General features: G+C 42.6%; 1 protein-coding gene across 1 annotated transcript; it reads right to left on the reverse strand.

Moving 5' to 3' along the window:
* Positions 1-1472: 1472 nt before the first annotated feature.
* Positions 1473-18157, reverse strand: kdr (kinase insert domain receptor (a type III receptor tyrosine kinase)). The gene is made up of 30 exons (XM_070908399.1): positions 18091-18157; positions 17135-17228; positions 16834-17036; positions 16069-16190; positions 14977-15145; positions 14505-14644; positions 14002-14185; positions 12673-12793; positions 12353-12519; positions 12094-12250; positions 11013-11133; positions 10765-10876; positions 10301-10645; positions 9747-9893; positions 9528-9659; positions 7739-7845; positions 7196-7331; positions 6426-6530; positions 6206-6319; positions 5858-5946; positions 5467-5629; positions 5259-5350; positions 5028-5150; positions 4827-4938; positions 4648-4747; positions 4448-4553; positions 3374-3519; positions 3198-3282; positions 2358-2443; positions 1473-2235 (listed from the first exon to the last, which is right to left on the reverse strand). Exons 1-30 carry the CDS (start codon positions 18155-18157, stop codon positions 2019-2021), a joined length of 4062 nt encoding a protein of 1353 aa, XP_070764500.1. The 3' UTR covers positions 1473-2018.
* Positions 18158-19205: the final 1048 nt, after the last annotated feature.

Raw genomic sequence — 19205 nt, forward strand, 5'->3', positions numbered from 1 at the left:
AGCTGTTAACAATCCTGCACTGGCTACCAGTTCCCTATGATGTCTGTCTGTCTTTAGTTATGCCTACCTATCTGTCTTGTCTGGTTCCATTTGGTGAGCCTGCAGCCTGGTTTGGATGGGTGTGTACTATTATATTAAGACTGTTTGTGGATGCCAAGGTATTTCCTGCCAGTGCTGAGCTCTGCCTTCAGCCTGTTTGTCCATTCCTGAGGAAATTAGACTGAGTTCCTGCGGTAGATGTGTCATTCCTTTGTTCCGGAGACAAAGTCCAGAGACTGTTGTCTAAACACATTAGAAAAAGTCTGCAACATGAAGCGTTAGTCTTATAAATTATGCTTTTATATTCACTTGGCAGCTTCACATGTGGCAGATATCGCACGCAGCTGTTGACTGACATGCTGAACTGTTGGAAAACAGAGGGAACAAATGGACATGTAATTACAGCTTTATTACAGCAGAGGGCACTGTTACTCAGTTATCCCTAAACGATAACAATACTAATCTTTTGAATAGAGATGATCATCATTTTCAGTCATATTTATCCAGTGATTTTAAATCTTCACAGACCATTTCTGTCTATTTACTCTGAAAAGGGGGTTGTTTCTCAAGCACAGTTCCTTATATCTGCCACTAATGCTTTTGCTCTAGCTGCAAGTTGGAGTAAAATAATGCATTAGAAACGTTTAAAAATCCTCTGTCCCTCTTGAATACACATACAGAGACATTAACAAGTCCCCCTGGCCTCCTCCAGCAGTAATGGGGAGGATTTTCTAAATTTACCCCCCAGTATTACGTGTGGCAGTGTGGAAACAACTCCTCCGAGGCTGCAAGTCGCTTCCTCTCGTATGCTATAATTAGCTGGGTTTGTTGCCCTTGATTGTAGACACAAGTATTATCATGCACTCAGACTGACCAGCACCTTTAAGTTTTAGGCCGAGCATCGGTGGCAGCAGTCCTCTCTCACAGTAACACATCCTGGCACAACAGCACAACAATGGTGTGAGAACATTCATTTAGACAATTAACTCCATAGACATTTACTGTTTCATATAATACATTCAACAACAAACTATGGAAAACCGCAGTTACACAGCATCTCTCAAGTGGTAGTGTGTCATGGAAGTGTGGGGGGAAAAATGCAGAATACTTTTCCTCCTAAACTCTCAAACCTTCTTTGTAAATGTGCCCTTTGCTTCGTTTGTTGGCCCACACTGGCCTTGGCAGGGCTATTATGGGCATTGTGAGCTGGACACAACTAAGAAAATACCCAAGGTTGGAAGGGCATTGTTCCTATAGGACACACACACACAATGACCAAGGCTGAGAAAGAATTGTTTTCTTTGTGTAAGACACGGAGAAAGGAAATGAGAGGTGAATGATACAAAGAAACAGACAAACACACTCATGGATGATCAAGTTCGGGATGAACAAATAGCGACGAATACTGGAGATTTAATCTGTGAGTATTTTTATTTTATAAAACTAGTTACATTTATTGCAGGTTTAGTAATACGATTCAATAAAATACTGTAAGTTAAATGCATAAAAGAACTGTACAAATGTGATTCATTGTTTTCATTGATCTGAGAGAACTGCCTCCTCACCAGGCATTTAGTGTGCCAACAAAAGATACAAAAAAGAGAGAGAATGAAAAAAGAAAGAAAGAAAACATTTGCTGATTCAATTATCTAAAAATTCCAGATGCCATTTCCTGCAATAGAGGAAGTGGGTGGATCGCGCGCCTCAGGAAGTAGGCGTGTCCTCGTGTTTCGGCTCCCCAGACCTTTTACTCGCTGTGTAAACATGATAGCATTCCTCCGGCTGTCCAAAGAGAGCTGCGCTTACAAACTTATCCCACAACCTTCATTTTTCACAGCTGACTTATTAAGTTATCTCAACAGCACAGTGAACAGAGCTCTATTGCAAGTGTTGTCATTGTTCCTAAAGTGTGATACCCGTTGAAGGTAAACAGGTACAGTGAAACGACTCAGGGTTAAGTTGCTGGGGAACGTGCGAGGTCAGACGGGCGGCGTGCTGTAGCGGATCTCCACGTTGAATTTGTCGGGCGTCTTGGGCAGCGGAGGCTTCTTCAGCATGTTGTGCTTCATGATCACCTCCTCGTTAGCATAGATCGGGGTGTCTGTGTCGTCAGAGTGGTACCCTGACTGGTATCCGCTCGTCTGATTGGATGACTCCGAGGCCAGAGACTCTTTGCTCTTACAGCGCAGCAGCTGGCTAAGGAGAGAAAACAGGAAGGGGACAGACATTTGATATTTGATTTGCAGCTAGACAGAAATCAAGAAATGTTTTGTTATTGTATGAGTAATGTGGGTTAAGCGCTGATGCTTAGACCTCACCTGAAGTTGGGCGTAGTTGTCAGCTGTTGATTCAGACCCTTTACCTCCTCTGATGAGAAGCCCATACCGCTGTCTGTGTGACCTTCCTGTAGGAGACAATTGAAATGAACGCTGGTGGTTGGTGCCATGGAGAGAAACGCTGATCATATTGATCATATCCTTTAGTTTCCCCTTTAGTTTGTAAAGTGGGGTTCCAATTATTATTTTCATTATAGATTAATCTGCTGAGATTTTTTCTGTTTAATCGATTAATCATTTTGTCTCTAACATGTCAGAAAAGAATGAAAAATGCCCCTTGCAATTCCCTAAAAGCCCAAGATGGCGTCCTCAAATTTCTTGTTTTTGTTCGATCAACGGTCCAAAACCCAAAGATATTCAGTTTACAATCACAAGAAAAAGAAAAGCACTATAATCGATCATCAAATGTTTTTGTTAATTTTCTGTCGATCAACAAATTGACATGACAAACTTCCTTTAAAAAATCCTGAAAAACAAACAAAAAGTAGTGTGTCTATAAGTATAATATCTGTTTCCAAAATGTCAGATGCGCTTTATTTCATGGATTTTCAAAAATATCAAAAAGAGGCCAATTTATTAGGTACACTTGTACAATCTAATGCAATATCATATATCATATTCATTGTTGACACTGTGTCCGAGAGGGTAATGGTTATTTCTCAAGCATTACATTCAATGCATTTGAAATATATATCTTAACATTTCATGTAAATGGAGGGGGACATTTAAGAGCAAAGAACATGTTGCTGCTTCTCACCGCAGTAAGTACATGAAATCTGCTCTGTGAGTGTGTGTTGGTTGTGCAGAGTCACAGACACTCACCATGACACTGCTGCGCGCCACAGGGACGTCCTCAAAGGTCTTCACACTGAGGGGCCGGCTGCACCGCTCACTCTGCTGGGACAGTCTGTACAGAGAAGATTGAACAAGATTCACTACTGAGTACTTGAACTTTTAGAAGTGACGGCGGAGAGTGAGAGTAAGTTCATCATGCTGACCCAAGGGATGGCGCCTTGTCGTAGTGGAGCTGAGCTTCCAGGATTTCCCCACTTTGGGGCCTGCTGTAGGGGATCCTGGGGTCAGGGGTCACTGGGGATCCTTCTGCCACGCTGCCTGCCGTCAGAGGGATGTAGTCTTTCCCATCCTGGAGACCAAGAGCACTCTAATGACATCGCCTCAAGTACACACTAGATCAATTAATGCCACATAAATGAGCAGAAATATGAACTCACATTAAAGCGAAAACATTTGTGATATTAGGTGGTGGAAGAAGATATTTGACTTAAGTAAAAGTAGTAATACCACAGCGCAGAAATACTCTGTTACAAGTTTTGCATTTAAAATTTTACTTAAGTAAAAGTACAAAAAACTTATGTACTCATTTTGCACAATGGACCACTTCAAAGAAATGTATTATATTATTGGATTATAATCATTGATTCATTAATGCGTACATCACTTTAATATTGCAAAATATCTTTAATATACAAATATCTCAAAATTGTACTTAAGTACAGTACTTGAGTAACTGTTTCTTTCTACTACTGGTGATTTTAAATGTATTCCAGTAATCACTTCTCCTCGTGCTGTAATCTGCTTTTTCTGATGCAACTTGTTTGCGTCAGCCTGTTTTTTTTTCTACTTCAACTTCAGGTAATGACTTCCTAAATTTCCCAGAATGACTTGGCAATGCTCGATGAATGGGTGTGAACTTGTCGCAATCAGCTGTGCGTTATTCGGGCATACAGGGAACACCGACATCCTCAACAATAGCGCGGTGAAAGACTGGCACTGAGAGATATTGCCAGGGAAACTTGCGTGCCTTTGATCAAAATTGCAAACTGCTGTCAGAGCAGAAACCGGTACATCTGCCTCCTGTGTGACTGATTTCTCCATAACTGTTGAATGTTGAAACAACTTCTGTTTTTGGGGTTCTTTTTTTATGTAACTGATGATATTTTAGAGAGCTTAAATGTTGTCTGCTGTTGAACTACACTGTAGCTGTGATTAAAATACCAAAAGCCTGAAGTTTTTTATGGGCACAGTGGACGCTTGTTTGGACCCAAACAGACCTGTTGAGCACTGGCCTGCAGCAGGTTGCCCAGATGTTCAACCAGCTCTGCGAACGTCGGCCTGTCTGTGGGACGATCCAGCCAGCAGTCCAACATGGTCTGGTATCTACGAACACAAGTACATTGGGTCACAGTGAGACGGTGGATGGAGTTACACTTCTGTGACGTGCTTAACTGCATCATGTCAACTTCCCCCTCACATCTCAGTGGTGGCGTATTCAGGGGGTCTCATCCTGGTGCCTTCCTTAAGCCTCCTGCAGAAAGACTCATCGATGCAAACACCCGGATAGGGAGAAGCCCCTGCAGGAGATACGACAGAGGTGATGCTGCAGGTCATTGTGTGTCTAGTGTTAAGTGTACTGGTGAATACTAGACTCACCCAGAGAAAAGATCTCCCACAGAAGGACCCCAAAGGACCAAACATCACTTTGTGTGGTGTACACCCGATCGAAGATGGTCTCAGGAGCCATCCACTTTAGAGGGAGACGTGCCTGTAACAAGATGAAGATGTAAGTTTGATTGCTTCACAGACCTATCAATCGTGTGATTGATCAGCCACGTGTCAGTTTGGGGGACTCACATCTCCCTTGCGGACATAGTCAGGGTCTTTGTAGACGTCTCTAGCGAGGCCAAAGTCACATATCTTCACCACGTTGTTCTCTGAAAGCAGGATGTTTCTGGCTGCTAGATCTCTGTGGATACACTACAAAACAGAAATGGAGGAATTCACATTCACATGCAAAGAGAGATGATCATCTCCAGGTTTGGATGTCTACATGCATACACACAGATGTCTAAATAATTGTTTCACCTTGCGGGAGGACAGAAACTCCATGCCTTTGGCCACTTGGAAGCTGTAGCATATCAGGTCCTCCATGGTCAGATGGTCATCGTCTGAGCTCTCTGTGGTCACATGAAGCATTTTACAATCATAAATGTGAGCCCTGAGCAACATTGCAAGTGTCCACAAGCTGTGAACTGCTCCGGAAGTGAAAACATTGTCATTTCTGTGAGTTTACCTTCCTGAGCGTCCACGTTGCTGCCTGAAGCCCTGTCTCCAGCTCTGGAGCAGAGCGCCGTTCCTGTGCAGATGTCCAGCTGGGCGATCTTCCCCAGACCCAGATCCCCTTCGGTCACATCCTCCTCTGCGGACGCCCACCTCTGGCTATCCACCCGCTTCCTCTGTTGACCACGGGGAAGACACAGACATCAGTCAAGAAAACGAGGAGGAAAAAGTTAGAATCATAAGAATATTCAGGTTGCAGGTTTGTCTGGATCACAATATCCTCCATCTTAGATACAATCTGTGGATCAGAACTGGAGCCAATTGCTGTGTAAAGGTCTATGGTCAATGATGTGACTGTGTGCAGTGGTCTGGGCCCAGTGTAGCCACGTCAGAGGGTTGGCTACCTTGTAGGGGCTGTACTCTCCACGTTTGCTCTTCAGGTAGCTGGAGAGGTTTCCGTGTTTACAGTACTCCACAATCACCATCAGTGGCCCTGCAGAGAGGATCAAAGTAAGAAGGATCAACAACTCTGGACCCCAGAGGACATTTAGAGGCTGATTTAATGAGAAGTGTGAGGTATTTTAGAGAGGAGTGAAAACAAATACCAGCCCGCCCAAATAAACACGCATAACTTAGCGTTTATCTCATAAAGAAGAAAATGACTCAGGAAACTGCATACTTAGGACACAAAGGGGGACAAAGTAGATAGTCTACATGTACAGTACAGCTATGTGCTTTGTATGATGACTCACCTCCAGGCTTCGTACAGGCTCCCAGCAGGTTGACAACGTTGAGATGATGTCCGATATGAATGAGAATTTTCAGCTCTGACATCAAGGCGCGGTACTCACTGGATGTAGCTCCCTCTGTGACACAGAGAGATACATTTAACTGAGTGCGTTTGAAGGTTTTCATTACGTGTACTGTCTGTTGTGTGTCGGGGTTGAGAAAAAGGGTAGGCAAAATACTAACCCTTGAGCATCTTGACTGCAACAGTGGTGCATGTGGTAGCTTTCTCGATGCCAAAGGCGGCTGCTTCTACCACCTGACCAAACGCTCCTCGTCCCAGTGGATCACCTTTAATGCAAGACATTTGTCATGAAGACACACTAGCAAATTACCCCATCGGTGCCGATATTGTTTTCTCAGACCCCACCTTCAAAACTATGAACTATATAAAAGTGGTCATCCCTTAATCTTGTATCTAGCGCCTTCATCAGGTCAACATTTTAAATTGGCATTCACTTTGGTTCATGACAAAATGCCTGCAAAACTAATGACATTCCCGCCCCGTTAGCTTTCTATTTCAACTTATCTGCATCTGCTCACTTACTAACTAGTTTTTACATACTTTCAAGTACGGTGGTGAGATGTTACAACTGACTCATGTTAGAGGGTCCTATTTTAATGAGCTACTCCTCAATCTTTCATAAGCCCTGATACTGCAGAAGTAGCCCCTGTGGTGCACAATCCCCTGGTTGGAAATCACTGCACTAATCATATTACTTTTTTCGTCTTTCTTTTTTCCCTTGAATTTTCCGTATCTAAAATAATATGAATGAATATATGAATATAATAATAATAATAATAATAATAAATAATAACTCTGAGCTGGGACTTGTAGGGGTTCGGTGTCGTGCTCAAGCTTCAGTGATGCAGATGCTTGTTGTCACGAGTTGAAGAACTATCTCCTTACTCACTATGCTATCTTGCTGCCTACGGTATTCTCTGGATTGTCTCACCTAGCTTCAGCCTGTCTCGAGGGAACTCCCATTTGTTAGCATCATACGTTAGCCTTTCACACTGCTCGTCCATGGGCATGTCCTCTGAGTCCAGGATCATGGACAGGTAGCCCGTCTTCAGTTCCACACCATTTGGCTGAAACAGTGTGAGAGAGAGAGAATATGTGTGAATTAATGAGACGTTGTTCGCCTCAATTCTTCCTTCTCACTACAATAAAACTGTGCAGCAGTTTTTCCAGTGACTCTGGTGCCCCTCCAGTAAAAGGGGTCCAATCAGTGTAGCGGGTCTACGTGACTTACGGGAGCAGACAGTGGCCCTGTTGTTCCTGGATACAAAGGAGAGCGGCCACTAAGAGCCAGGCCAGTCACTTCTAATCAGTCATACACCCCCACAGTGTATTTACTCATGCATGTGTGTGTGTGTTTTAGCTGTAAACTTCTTCTTTCTTTTTTTTTTATTCATTATCTTCTCCCTTGTGTGTAACTGGAGGGAAAATCCAAGGAAGGAAAAGTATGGCAAAGGGAGGATGAGGAAGTTCTTACTCTCTTTCTTCCACGGATGACAAAGACGATCAGTAACCAGAAAAACATGGCGATGACCACTGACCCAATAGGAACAATCAGTTCCACATTAGTCTTTTCCTCTGCACCTAGGATAAACACAACAATATCAGTTGCAGGAGCATTCACAAACAACCTTATGATAAAATGTGAACACACCATACAACTAATGATCAGATCATACAACTAATTTGACAAATTTGGGGCTCATTCTTCAGGGAGAAACGTGGGACCATCACAGAGGAATGTCGATTATAATTTCAGTGACGTGCCTTGGCAGTGTTGTATAATGTTCAGACAGGTTTGTCATTGTCTTTGGCATGTATACACATGTGTCTGTGTTTGGGTTGGAGGAAGGAGACTGTTGGAATCTGTGCTGTAAGCAAACTGATATTTTATCTAGTCATAACAAATGGTCAGGAGTCAGCGCGAACAACTACTGCCAAAGACAACTTGGAAAAGGCCTATCAGAGCCATAATAGTGTGCATGCCCAGCCATGTGACTCAGGCATCATGTAAATGTGATTTGACGGACAGTCAGACATCTGATCTCATAAATATTAGCTATATTATGTAATATAATATTCAACCGCCCTCCTCACCTTAATAATATTCAGAAAGTCCCTGAGTTTTAAATTGCTTGCTCTTCCTGTAAGTTGCTGTGTAAAACTCCCTCATATACAGAGATCTTCTTGTTAGCGGGTCTGTCCTCTAACCTCCCTTGTTAACAGGGCTAGCGTCTGAGCTGAGAGCTACTGTAACTGGGCCTGCATTCTGCTGGCGGGGACTAGGTCACGTAGACCCCAGTTATAGTTAGCACATTTGTTTGTTTGTTGCTGTGTCTCTGTGTTCAGGACAGAACAGGGTGGACAGGAGTGCAGAGGCTGGGGCTGGGGCAGGGCTGGCCTCTCCCTTTGTCCTGCAGTCTCCTCATTGTTTTGTATTTAGAAACTCCCAGGAGGATGTGTGCTAACTGGGCCAACTTCCTGTCATGAGGAAGCAAAGTTATTCTTATTCTACATCTTTGATATCAAAAATGTCGTATGTGTGATTGGTGAAACCTTGATGCCAGATATAGATACATGGTTACGGCTAAACTCTCTTGCTTTAACTATGAACAATGTATTCTTTACTATAAGCCATGAATGGATTACTGAATGGGCCTACCAAGCACAGGCCCAGGAGCCTTAGGGGTCAATGGGCCCCTGTGCCAGAGAGACACAGAACAACTACAAAGAGATACAAAACAAGTACAAAGGGACACAAAAAGACGACAAAGGGACACAGATTAACAACAAAAAGACACAAACAACTACACAGAGAGATGCAACAACTACAGACAGACAACCAAAACGGCTAAAAGAGACTAAAAAAGTAAAAGGAGACATCAAATTACCAAAAAGAGACACAAACAACTACAGAGACACAGAACGACCACAAAGAGACACACAGAGACACAGAATGTCTACAAAGAGACCCAAAATAACTAAAACAGACTTAAAATGATATAAGGAGACATAAAATGACCACAGAGAGACACAAAGAGACACAAAACAACTACAAAGAGAGACAAAACAACAAATATTTTCAGTCTGGGGCTCCTATAAAGATGGGGTGGGGGGGCCTCTTACATGTCTGTGCTCAGGGGCCCATTGTCTCATAACCATCTATGCTATCAGCAAACAGGAAATAGTACATCATTGTATGCTGTAATATTTCAGTTATAATATGCGTCATTAGTCATTTGGCACCAGTTCGGGCAGGGACTGACCTTCAGTAGTCAAAAAGGCCTGTGAGGTGTCACAGCCGCGGCTGTTACATGCAGTGCAGGTGTACAGACCACTGTCCTCCTTCTTCACACGCTGAATTGTCAGAATATGGTTGTGCTGGCTCAGAATCACACCTGAAAGCAAGCCATATTGTTTTTTTAAATAGCTGAGACAACTTGTGTAGTGTGTCAACGTTCATTGAAAAGCCATGCACGTCCCACCTGAGCCCTTCACCACAGTGTGGTTGTTTTTGGTCCACACCACCGTTGGGTTTGGCATCCCTGTCGCATCACAGTGGAGATTGATCGTTGCACTCACGTTAACTTTTTGATCGGTTAAATTGTTAAGGATCCTCGCAGCCTCAAGACCTAAAATCACAATCAAACAAAATTAATTTCAAAAACACTAAAAACCTATAAATGTTTTTGTTGTTTTGCTCAATCAAATCCCCCACTCTAAATACTTGCTGAGAAATACAGTGTATAACTAATATTTTCTGATTGTATGTTATTGTACATTTTTCATGATCCTAATATTCATATATTCTGCCTTGTCTAAGATAGTGACGCTTGTCTATTAATGTGAAAATAGTGTAACTGCACCAAAAACAGGTAAGTCACCCTACAGGGATTAAGCACCACTTGAAAGATTGAAAATATGACAATAAAGCGCCTGAAACTGTTTTTGCAATGCACAAACCTGTGGGATGTATGTCACTTACAATGAAATTGTACATTTTCAACCCAAGAAAAAGGGAATTGTACATTTCTCTTACCTTTGAGAGAAAGATGGCGTAGCAGGCAGGTTCTCTCCTGAGTCTTGATGTTTTCCACCTGACAGGCATACAGACCCTCATCGTGACGGGACGCGTTGGGCAGCGGCAGCTCCAGGGTCACGTTGGTGCCCTGCAGGCTGGACAGCACTACATGCGACAAGGGCCTCAGCTGCAGCGCCAGGGAGCGACAGGGCTGCACCGACGCAATCTGCTCTGACTTTGAGATGTTGGTCACACGGAACCAGGCGAGATTGCCGTAGATCAGCTTGTCTGCCTTACACTGCAGAACCACATGGTCCTCCTCTAAAGGATCATTGGATGGAGACACACTCACCTCAAGACCACCTACAGCGTTCAGATGGAAACACAAGCAAGAATGAGAACAGCATGGTGGATTGAGAAGAGTAGTCATGATAACAGGAAGAGCCCATGAGACTGAAATAAAGAAAAAGCACAGCGCTCACGTGTCACATGGAAAAAGATGATGCGTGAATCCTCTCCTACTTTGTTGGTAGCCCTGCATCTGTAGAGAGCATGGGCCTCAGCTTTCTGAATCTTCAAAGAGCTCACGATTTTCTAAGGAAATGCATTTACTTTGTTAAAAACTGCACATTAAATATAGTCAAAATTCAACATCCACTGTTGACCAATAGGGTTCTTGTGGTGGTGGACCGCAGGGGGAAAGGGGTGTAATCAAAAGGAATTTATTTACCTTTTGGGCATGATCGGGGTCAATCATAATTCGTTCTACAGGGTGGTGACCAGTGCTATTGCTGATATCTCTCCAGCCTGTACACTTCGCCAGCTGTGCCTCAGACTTTATCAGCCCTGACCTGTTGGAGAAAAACAAACAGAAAACAGGTGATACTAACACATCTCTTTTTTTTTTTTAAAGGTCCTTGCAGAAGCACTGAAGCACCAATTGCCCATGTCCTGCAGAAGTTTCTCTTTCAGTCTGATACACTGAACACAAATTAACCCTTACAAATGACACACAAATGGAGAACAATGACTTTCACTATTACGGTCATGTATTTGTTTTTCATATGTTTCTCTTTTTTTCTGTTTTTGCTACGTTATGCAATTAATTTTTAGCTGAGGCGCAGACAAACTGTCAATCAAAATTAAGAAACACAGGAAAAACTTGTAGAATTGGGTACATTCTGACAAGGGAAAGAAAGTATACAAGAAGAGGCACAGCTTCAGCAGGAAGAAGCTCGTTTTTTTGACAGAGAGCACGACGGGAACAACAGGAAACATAGTGCGGGGCTGAGGAAGAGCCCTGATGTGTAGGCAGAAGATAAGGAACCTGCCGATGGTCAAAGCAGCGACTCACGCACACCTCCTCCTTTCTATCAACACTCGTCAAATCCCTAAATACCTGAGGAGGCTGTTGTGTAACCGCTGACACCTCCTGTCTGCATGTTGCACAGACAGAGCTGCTCTCTTAAACAGCTGATCCAGAGAGGTACACAGGCTTATAGTTAAAATCTCTGATTGTACAAAATTAGTAAACACATTCAGAGGCTTAATAGTTGAAGTCCTTCTAAAAATGGACATTGTGAATCACATCCGCTGATCTGCATCGGGTCAGAGAGCGTTCTCATTGTCTCTTCTCTTGTTTTTGTCAACATCACGAAAGCAGCTATTCCTCTCCTAAATCAACAACCTGTTGACAATAAGTGACTGAGAAACACGTGGACACTGCGTGCATACACAAAAGGAACCCCCCCCCCCCCCCTCTCTCTCTCTCTCTGTGACTCTCTCTCCCACACTGAAGAAAGGTGGCTTACATGAAGGCCTTTGGACAGTCCTCTTTAGACATCCACTGCCACTGGATGTGTGCAGGTGTGGGAAATCCACGAGCGGTGCACCTCAGGGTGGGGCTGCTGCCGTATGGGTACACATCAGTGTCCACCGCCACCTCCTTCTCAATGATATGAGGGGGCACTGTAGAGGAAGACATCAAGAGTTATCACCTCTGTCTCTTGGCCAAGAGCGTCACTACGGCTCAAGGAGAAATACAAAAGGGAAAGAAGAGGGAAGACATGCCATTGACCAGCAGCTGGAAAGAACGTCTCTGTTCCTCTTTAGTAATCCTATTGGTCAGGACCATTGTGTAATTCCCTGCATCCATTTCTGTGACTCCACGGATGATGAGGGCATCACTTCTCTTTTTTATTCTGTAATCATCCTTCAGTGGTAGACCATTTTTTAACCTGAGCAGACAGAGGGGAGTAATGTTACAAAGAAATCTGTAACTTTTTCACATGTTGCCAAAGCTACATCGTACACATTCAGCTGATTACCTGTATGACAAACTGCTACTAGTACGTCTTATGCTACAACTTGTTCTTCTACTGTGAACGTACCATTTAAAGCTGGGCTCCGGGTAGGCTGAGTACTTGACAGGGATCAGGGTGGATGTTTGATCTCCCATATTTACCTCCAAAACCTTCGTCCACGGCTCTTTCATATCAATGAAAGGCTTTTCTGGAAACCCAAGAAAAATCACAAAATGTTGATAGCAACAGAAATCAACCATTTCTACACAGCTGATGGGAATTTGTTCTGGTGAACTCACATAAAAACCAATGTGAGCACTGCACTGTATTTATCCAGCAGGTACCCCAGCATGAACCTTTATGATTCACAAGGCGCTGTGGAGGCCCGAAACTGACAAGCCCTGAAAGCCAAAAGTATAACTGAATATATCAATAAATTATACTGTTAATTAATAATTGCAATGGAACTAATAATAAAACTAAATATAAAGCCCTTTAACTTCCAATCAGCCAGTAAAATCAATTCCAACTTTATTTTATCTTTCACTGGTTCATTTTATTGTGTCCACAAGCTCACTTCAGATAGGTAGCTAGCCACCAGTGTGTTTAGCCACCAGTGTTTGAGATGAGCCAGTAGCTAGCTGCACAGTCTCCTCAATGGCTCTGCTGATGTTACACACACACACATACATACACGTACACAAGCACTGGACCAATCACTGCTCTGGACATGCATGGACACACCCATCTCATTATCATATGAGCATTAAGAAAATGGGAAATGTTGATCAAAAGATTGGAAAAAAGTGAAAGGTAGTTAAAGATAAATAGAAGAGTAAAATACATTTGAGTTAAATTATTATATATCAAGCTGTTAGCGGTAAAGGAAACAACCTTTTGTATTTTTATCAACTGATTGGAGGTTAAACGAAAGTATAAAGCTTTATTTCTTTTTACCTCCCATTTTAATTAGTTAACTAACAATATTAACTATTTATTTATTCAGTTATATTTTTTTCTTGTCTGACAAACTGTTACTACATTTTGTCCATTTCAAGGGTCCATAGGGCACATACAGGGAAAAACCAAAAAGAAACGTTCTGGAAAAAGTAAGGGAAAAAGTATTGCAAAAAAAAAAAACGTTCCAACTGACAGGAAGTCTCTGCAGAAACAGTAACACATGGGAAAACAGCATACCAACTCATTCCATTGTTTCAAATGCATGAAATACCACCCAGCAGTAGTCAAACATGTATAACTTTATATCAGATTCTCAACCCTCAGCTGTCTTTAAGAGAGAAAAACACATTTCCTTGGATCTCTAAGCTTACATGAATGTAAAATTGTTGCTTTTATAGCATGAAAGAAGTACCAAAACAGTGGCCTACAACAACATTACGTTTTGAGTACACCTACCATACACTTTAAGAAATGCTGAGGCACTTTTCTCCATCCGCCCACTGGATGCACTGCAGGTGTACTCTCCGGTGTGATCGACTGTCACGTTCTCCACTACGAGTGTGTTGGACAGCTCCAGGGAGTTCCACAGCTTCTTCTTGTGGGGTGTTGCGTGGGTCGGACTCGAGCCGTTCAGCGAGGTCTGACGTGAGAGAGACGCATCAGAAATGCATTTTTGTCTTTAAAACAGACCATTTAGAACATACTGACTTTAGTCCACCGAGCTTATGTTTCTAATGTAACCAGGCAGAACATCAAAAACACATCTGGTCACCTTTGCACTTTGACCTGGTGTAGAGAGAAGCTGAAGGATTCCTGAAAGCAGGAAGTAAGGAATATGCACAAGGACGACAGGAAGTGAGATACAGCACTTCTGGGATCTCATGTGTGTAAAACAGGCTGATTGAAGGCTGTCACATGAGTTCATTTAAAGTATTACAGAGGAAGCCTCGAGCACTCACCAGGCCCTGACCAGAGTGCGTCCAGTTGAATTCGATGCCCACATTGAGCTCAGTGTAGGCAGTGCAGCTGAGCACCAGCCACTCCCCCACAGACAGCCTCACTTGCGCGGGGTTCAGGGTGAGGTCATAGATCTTGTATCCTGCGGAAAAGGGAGGGAAGACACGGCAGTCAGTGGACGGCCTATTGTTCTCCTGAGACTACAGACTCTCTCTCCCTGGACCTACTCTCCCTCACTCGCTCAGAACTTCACAGAGTCTCTCTTTCACTTACTTACGATCAGTCCCTGTGTCTCTCACTCTCACTCACACACACACACAGACAAGCCAAATCCTTCATTAAGACATGGGTTTACGTTTTGGTATTCAGTTCAACAATTCAACAAACACACACACACACACACACACACACATATTACTTCTACACGTTAGACTACAAGTGATCATTTTCTGTGTGAATCTTTTTCCGTCTTACCGACAACAGCAACAATGTAGAGAGGGGACTTAAATGTCTCATTTCCAATAATAGTCTGGCAGGACACGGCACTGGCGTAGCTGATCAGGTAACTGGGAACAGTGAAACCGGTCCTGGCGTCCCACAGAGAATCCTTCCCATCGGGATGAAGCTCCTTATTTGGATACTTCTGACAGACACAGAAATGTACTGATTTTGCACACAGAATTTAAGAATAAAAACATCAACACCAGTGCATGGTACACACGAGCGCCCGTATCTGGCTATGAAAATAAGATAGCATTACTTCTTAAAACACCACATTATGTAAAAACAAAAAAGCTCAGTAACCTGATATGGCTGCTGATATCAGAGGGACTGATATCACTCCTGAGAATTTATTTTTTGTTAGTATGTTAGCTTGAAACCACATTTAATTGAATTTCTCAGTTCCACTGATTTAAAGGGGCACTCCACTGGTTTTACACATAAAGGTAATTTTACTCATACAACTGAGTACAACTCAGCCTTGAAAACAGTTGTGTAATGTCTGATGATGTCATCAGAGTTACTTTGGCTTGGACTTGGAAATAAGAAAATAATCATAACAGAGAGCTTGCGTTACAAACTGGGGCAGGGAGATTGAAAAACATGGGCATTAACCAGGTATCACGGGTCACATGAAGTGATGCTATCAGTTGCATTTTGGGGAAATGTAGGATCCTGTGTTTATGGAGCTAGACCTGTGCTAGGGACTAAAAAAATCTGAATATCTCTGCCTCTTTTGCTTTGATTTTTTGACCATTCTTTTTCAACGCTGACTCTCGTGAGTCCCCAAACTTTATGGAAATGCAATACTGAATTGCCATCCTTTAAAATGAGATGTGATATTAGTTTATATTAATGTGCCCTAAAATTGGGGGAAATTAAATATCCCTTGAGAAATAACTTATTTCCTGCCGCTTATAAAACAAGGAAACCTTTTATGTTCAGAATCCAAATTCTTAATCTGCTGTTACGCCTCTCGTCCTGCAGAAGTTGTTCCAGCTCATGCGACACTTTAGAATTTCACCAAGAAAGGACATGAAGGGGACAGAGACAACTCTTCCTTACAGTGTGGAGCGTAACATTGAGATTCTCCACTGAGCCCCGGCACGGTATCACCACCCGCTCTCCCTCGCGGATGAACACCATCTCATACTCGTTCTCAGACGGCACAAACGGCACCTTGTAATCTAAAATCAAATCAAAGGCACAAACATCGGATATGTGTTTAAATTCATACCGCATATGATTGTCATCTCAGGTTTTCTTGGACATACAACTGTCATACGTTTGAATGAACACATTGCATTAAATGTAAAGCTGTGTAGTGTATCCTTTGTGTGGCTGTGGCTTTAACAGTAGGGGTCATTTAATGGACCCAGCAACACGAGGTAAACTTTGACTATAATTCACTTTGAATGATCCTGATTACTGTAAGAAAGACATTTCAAACCACACAGTTCTTCCAGTTTCCCTCTCACCACTTTGAACACTATTTACAGTATAAATGTAGAACTTTTTCTATTAAAATGTTGACAGTGAGACTATTTGAAGTAGTATCACTCATAACAATCCAACCCTTTAACAACATTTTTACCAAATGACATCAGTGGGTGTCTCTGACCTGAAAGTGGGTTTTTGAAACACAGTGTTACATTGAAAGATTTTTTGACTATATAGCCTAGATCAATAAATACTTAGTGATGATTTTCCCCAACTGTCCAAAGCATGTTTGCCATGCAGTTCTTCTGTACAACACAACAAAACACAACACCATCATGCCACTGCCCTCCCTCCAGCTACACTCCGATATAAGGTGAAAGTGAGTTATACCGTGGACAAACACATAAGCTGCTGCTGAAATCTTGCCATCTTCGGCTCTCAGGTCTCTGTAGGCGCACTGGTACTGTCCAGTTTCATTGACAGTGGCGTTGGAGATCCGCAGTGTTGTGCAGAAGAGTCCTGATCCACTACAGTCGCTGGTGGAGAAGCGAGTGCTTGTAGGAGGGGTCGTCCACCTCAGATACTGGCGACCCCTGCCGGATCGAGAGATAGAGAATTATAAATGTTGCGTTTGTACACTGTGTATGTAGGGGTCAATGGATGGATTGAACTCAGGTATGTTTCTACATACCTGCATGTTAGCTCCAGGTTGTCAGATTTGTTCATCCTGTGGATGCCATTGATGTTCAGCGTTGGTGGATCAGGCATGAACCGCAGTTCAATGGCTGCAAGAATCAACAACGCAAGTCAATCACAGCAAAGACTGACGACAAACACGTACAGCAGCGATGACATCAGTCTGTACAGCCATAACAAATAACAGCTGCATAGAGGGGTCAGAGGTCACGTCACTATAGTTTCCAAAAACACACACAGTATGGTCCTTAAAAAAAAGTTGAATGTAAATTAAATCAGGTCAAAAGCACAAAGTAGAAACTGAAAGTACAATACAGAAAAAAAAGTAGATCTGTTTTGTAACTGGCTACTCTGGGCCATTTTTCCACTGCTGCAGCAAATGGCGGAGCTGTGTCAAAACAGGAAGCAGGGGAAGATGGGCTGGGTCAGGCTCAATAGCCCAACGCAGTGTGGCCTAGGTGGGGTTCCTGTTTCTGAGGATACACGTTGCCCACCACCTCCCTTTGAGGCCCTGAAGCACATATTGTATTGTATGGAAAAAACACATTAGGCTGACCAAGTGGGCATCATACAAATGTGCCCTAAATGAACATGTCGATCCTGATTCAAATAAAAAGTGGGATTACGACTGGTTGAAACTAATTCTTCTTTTGTCAAAAAGGCACATATTTCCCTCGTTTCTCTCTATCTATCTATTTGATCCTATAAGAGAAGAGAAATTAGCTGACACACACTACAACACTTTTTGTCACTCTTCACATTTGTGTACAGACTTGTGCAACTGTTCATAAACCAGAAAAGTATTCAGCAAGGCATCAACTACATTAAACTGACAGAGAAATAAAAACAATCAGCATTTATTATGGGCAATTGGATTTGTTATTTAATGGAAGTCAAGGGTTAAGACAGGAGACGTGATGATGACTTGATAGGATTAATTCATCCTCTTACCAGCAACACAACTGATTTCCAGAATAATGCCAAATAGTGGAATGACGGAGACTGCCGGAGCCATCATCCGCCAGAAGACATGGACAAAGTCCTCATGAACGTCCAACAACAACAACAACAACAACAACAACAACAAAAAAGAAAATGAAGAAGTGCGGCAATAATAATCCTACACGCCCAGTCCTAACCCATTGACTTGTGATGTTTTATATTCCACTCCAGAGAAAAGTCTGTGAAAGTCATGGAGGCGAGCGGCAGCGGAGAGTAAAGTGCGGCTGAGGAGGAGGATGGAGAGACGCGCTTCAGCTGCGCAGCCTGCAGGGGAGGAGCGTCTCTCTCTCTCACTGGGACTGAAAGCCACCACATGAGACACTCGGCTGGACCGCTGAACTTTGAACCACCGTTGTTGAGTGGAAACTCTCTGTAAAGACGCTAGCTTAGCACATTAGCCGTGACACCACCTCTAAATAAAGGATCATTTAAGTGAAGTCAAAGGGGAGTAATTAAAATATACTTAAAGTACCAAAAGAAATATATATTATATTACTGGATTATAATGACTGATGCATTAATGTGGGCTACTTATCACTTTAATGTTTTCTGATTTTAACTACTTTATATGCTGCTGGGTAGTTTAATGTATAATAACACATCATAATGTATTTGTTGATTATATTTGATATTAATAAGTTACTAACTAAAGCTTTAAAATATATGTAAGGGAGTAAGAAGTGCAATAATTGCTACTGAAATGTAGTGGAGTAGAAGTTAGGTAGGGACTCAAGTACAATACTTACAAATGTTGTTACTTTCCACCACTGGTAATTACCCACCTAACATATTCGGTTTGGGGAAGTTTTGTGAACGTTGCTTCAAGGTTAGGGGAATGTTCTCTAGACCCCTGTAACAAACATCCCCCTACAGTTATTCAGGAGAGTTTTCTTAACAATTCGGGAACGTCCAGAAAGTTCCACAAACGTTGCATAACGTTCCCTGAAGGCTCTCTAAAGGTCTTTTAAAAAACTTTCACAGAACCTAATGGAACGGTCTCTAAAGGTTCTCTGAAAGTTTTTTTCAAAATAACCTTCAGGGAACCTTTAGGGAACTTTATCTGG

The sequence above is a fragment of the Enoplosus armatus genome, chromosome 7 (genome assembly GCF_043641665.1).
Source record: "Enoplosus armatus isolate fEnoArm2 chromosome 7, fEnoArm2.hap1, whole genome shotgun sequence".
NCBI classification, from domain to species: domain Eukaryota; kingdom Metazoa; phylum Chordata; class Actinopteri; order Centrarchiformes; family Enoplosidae; genus Enoplosus; species Enoplosus armatus.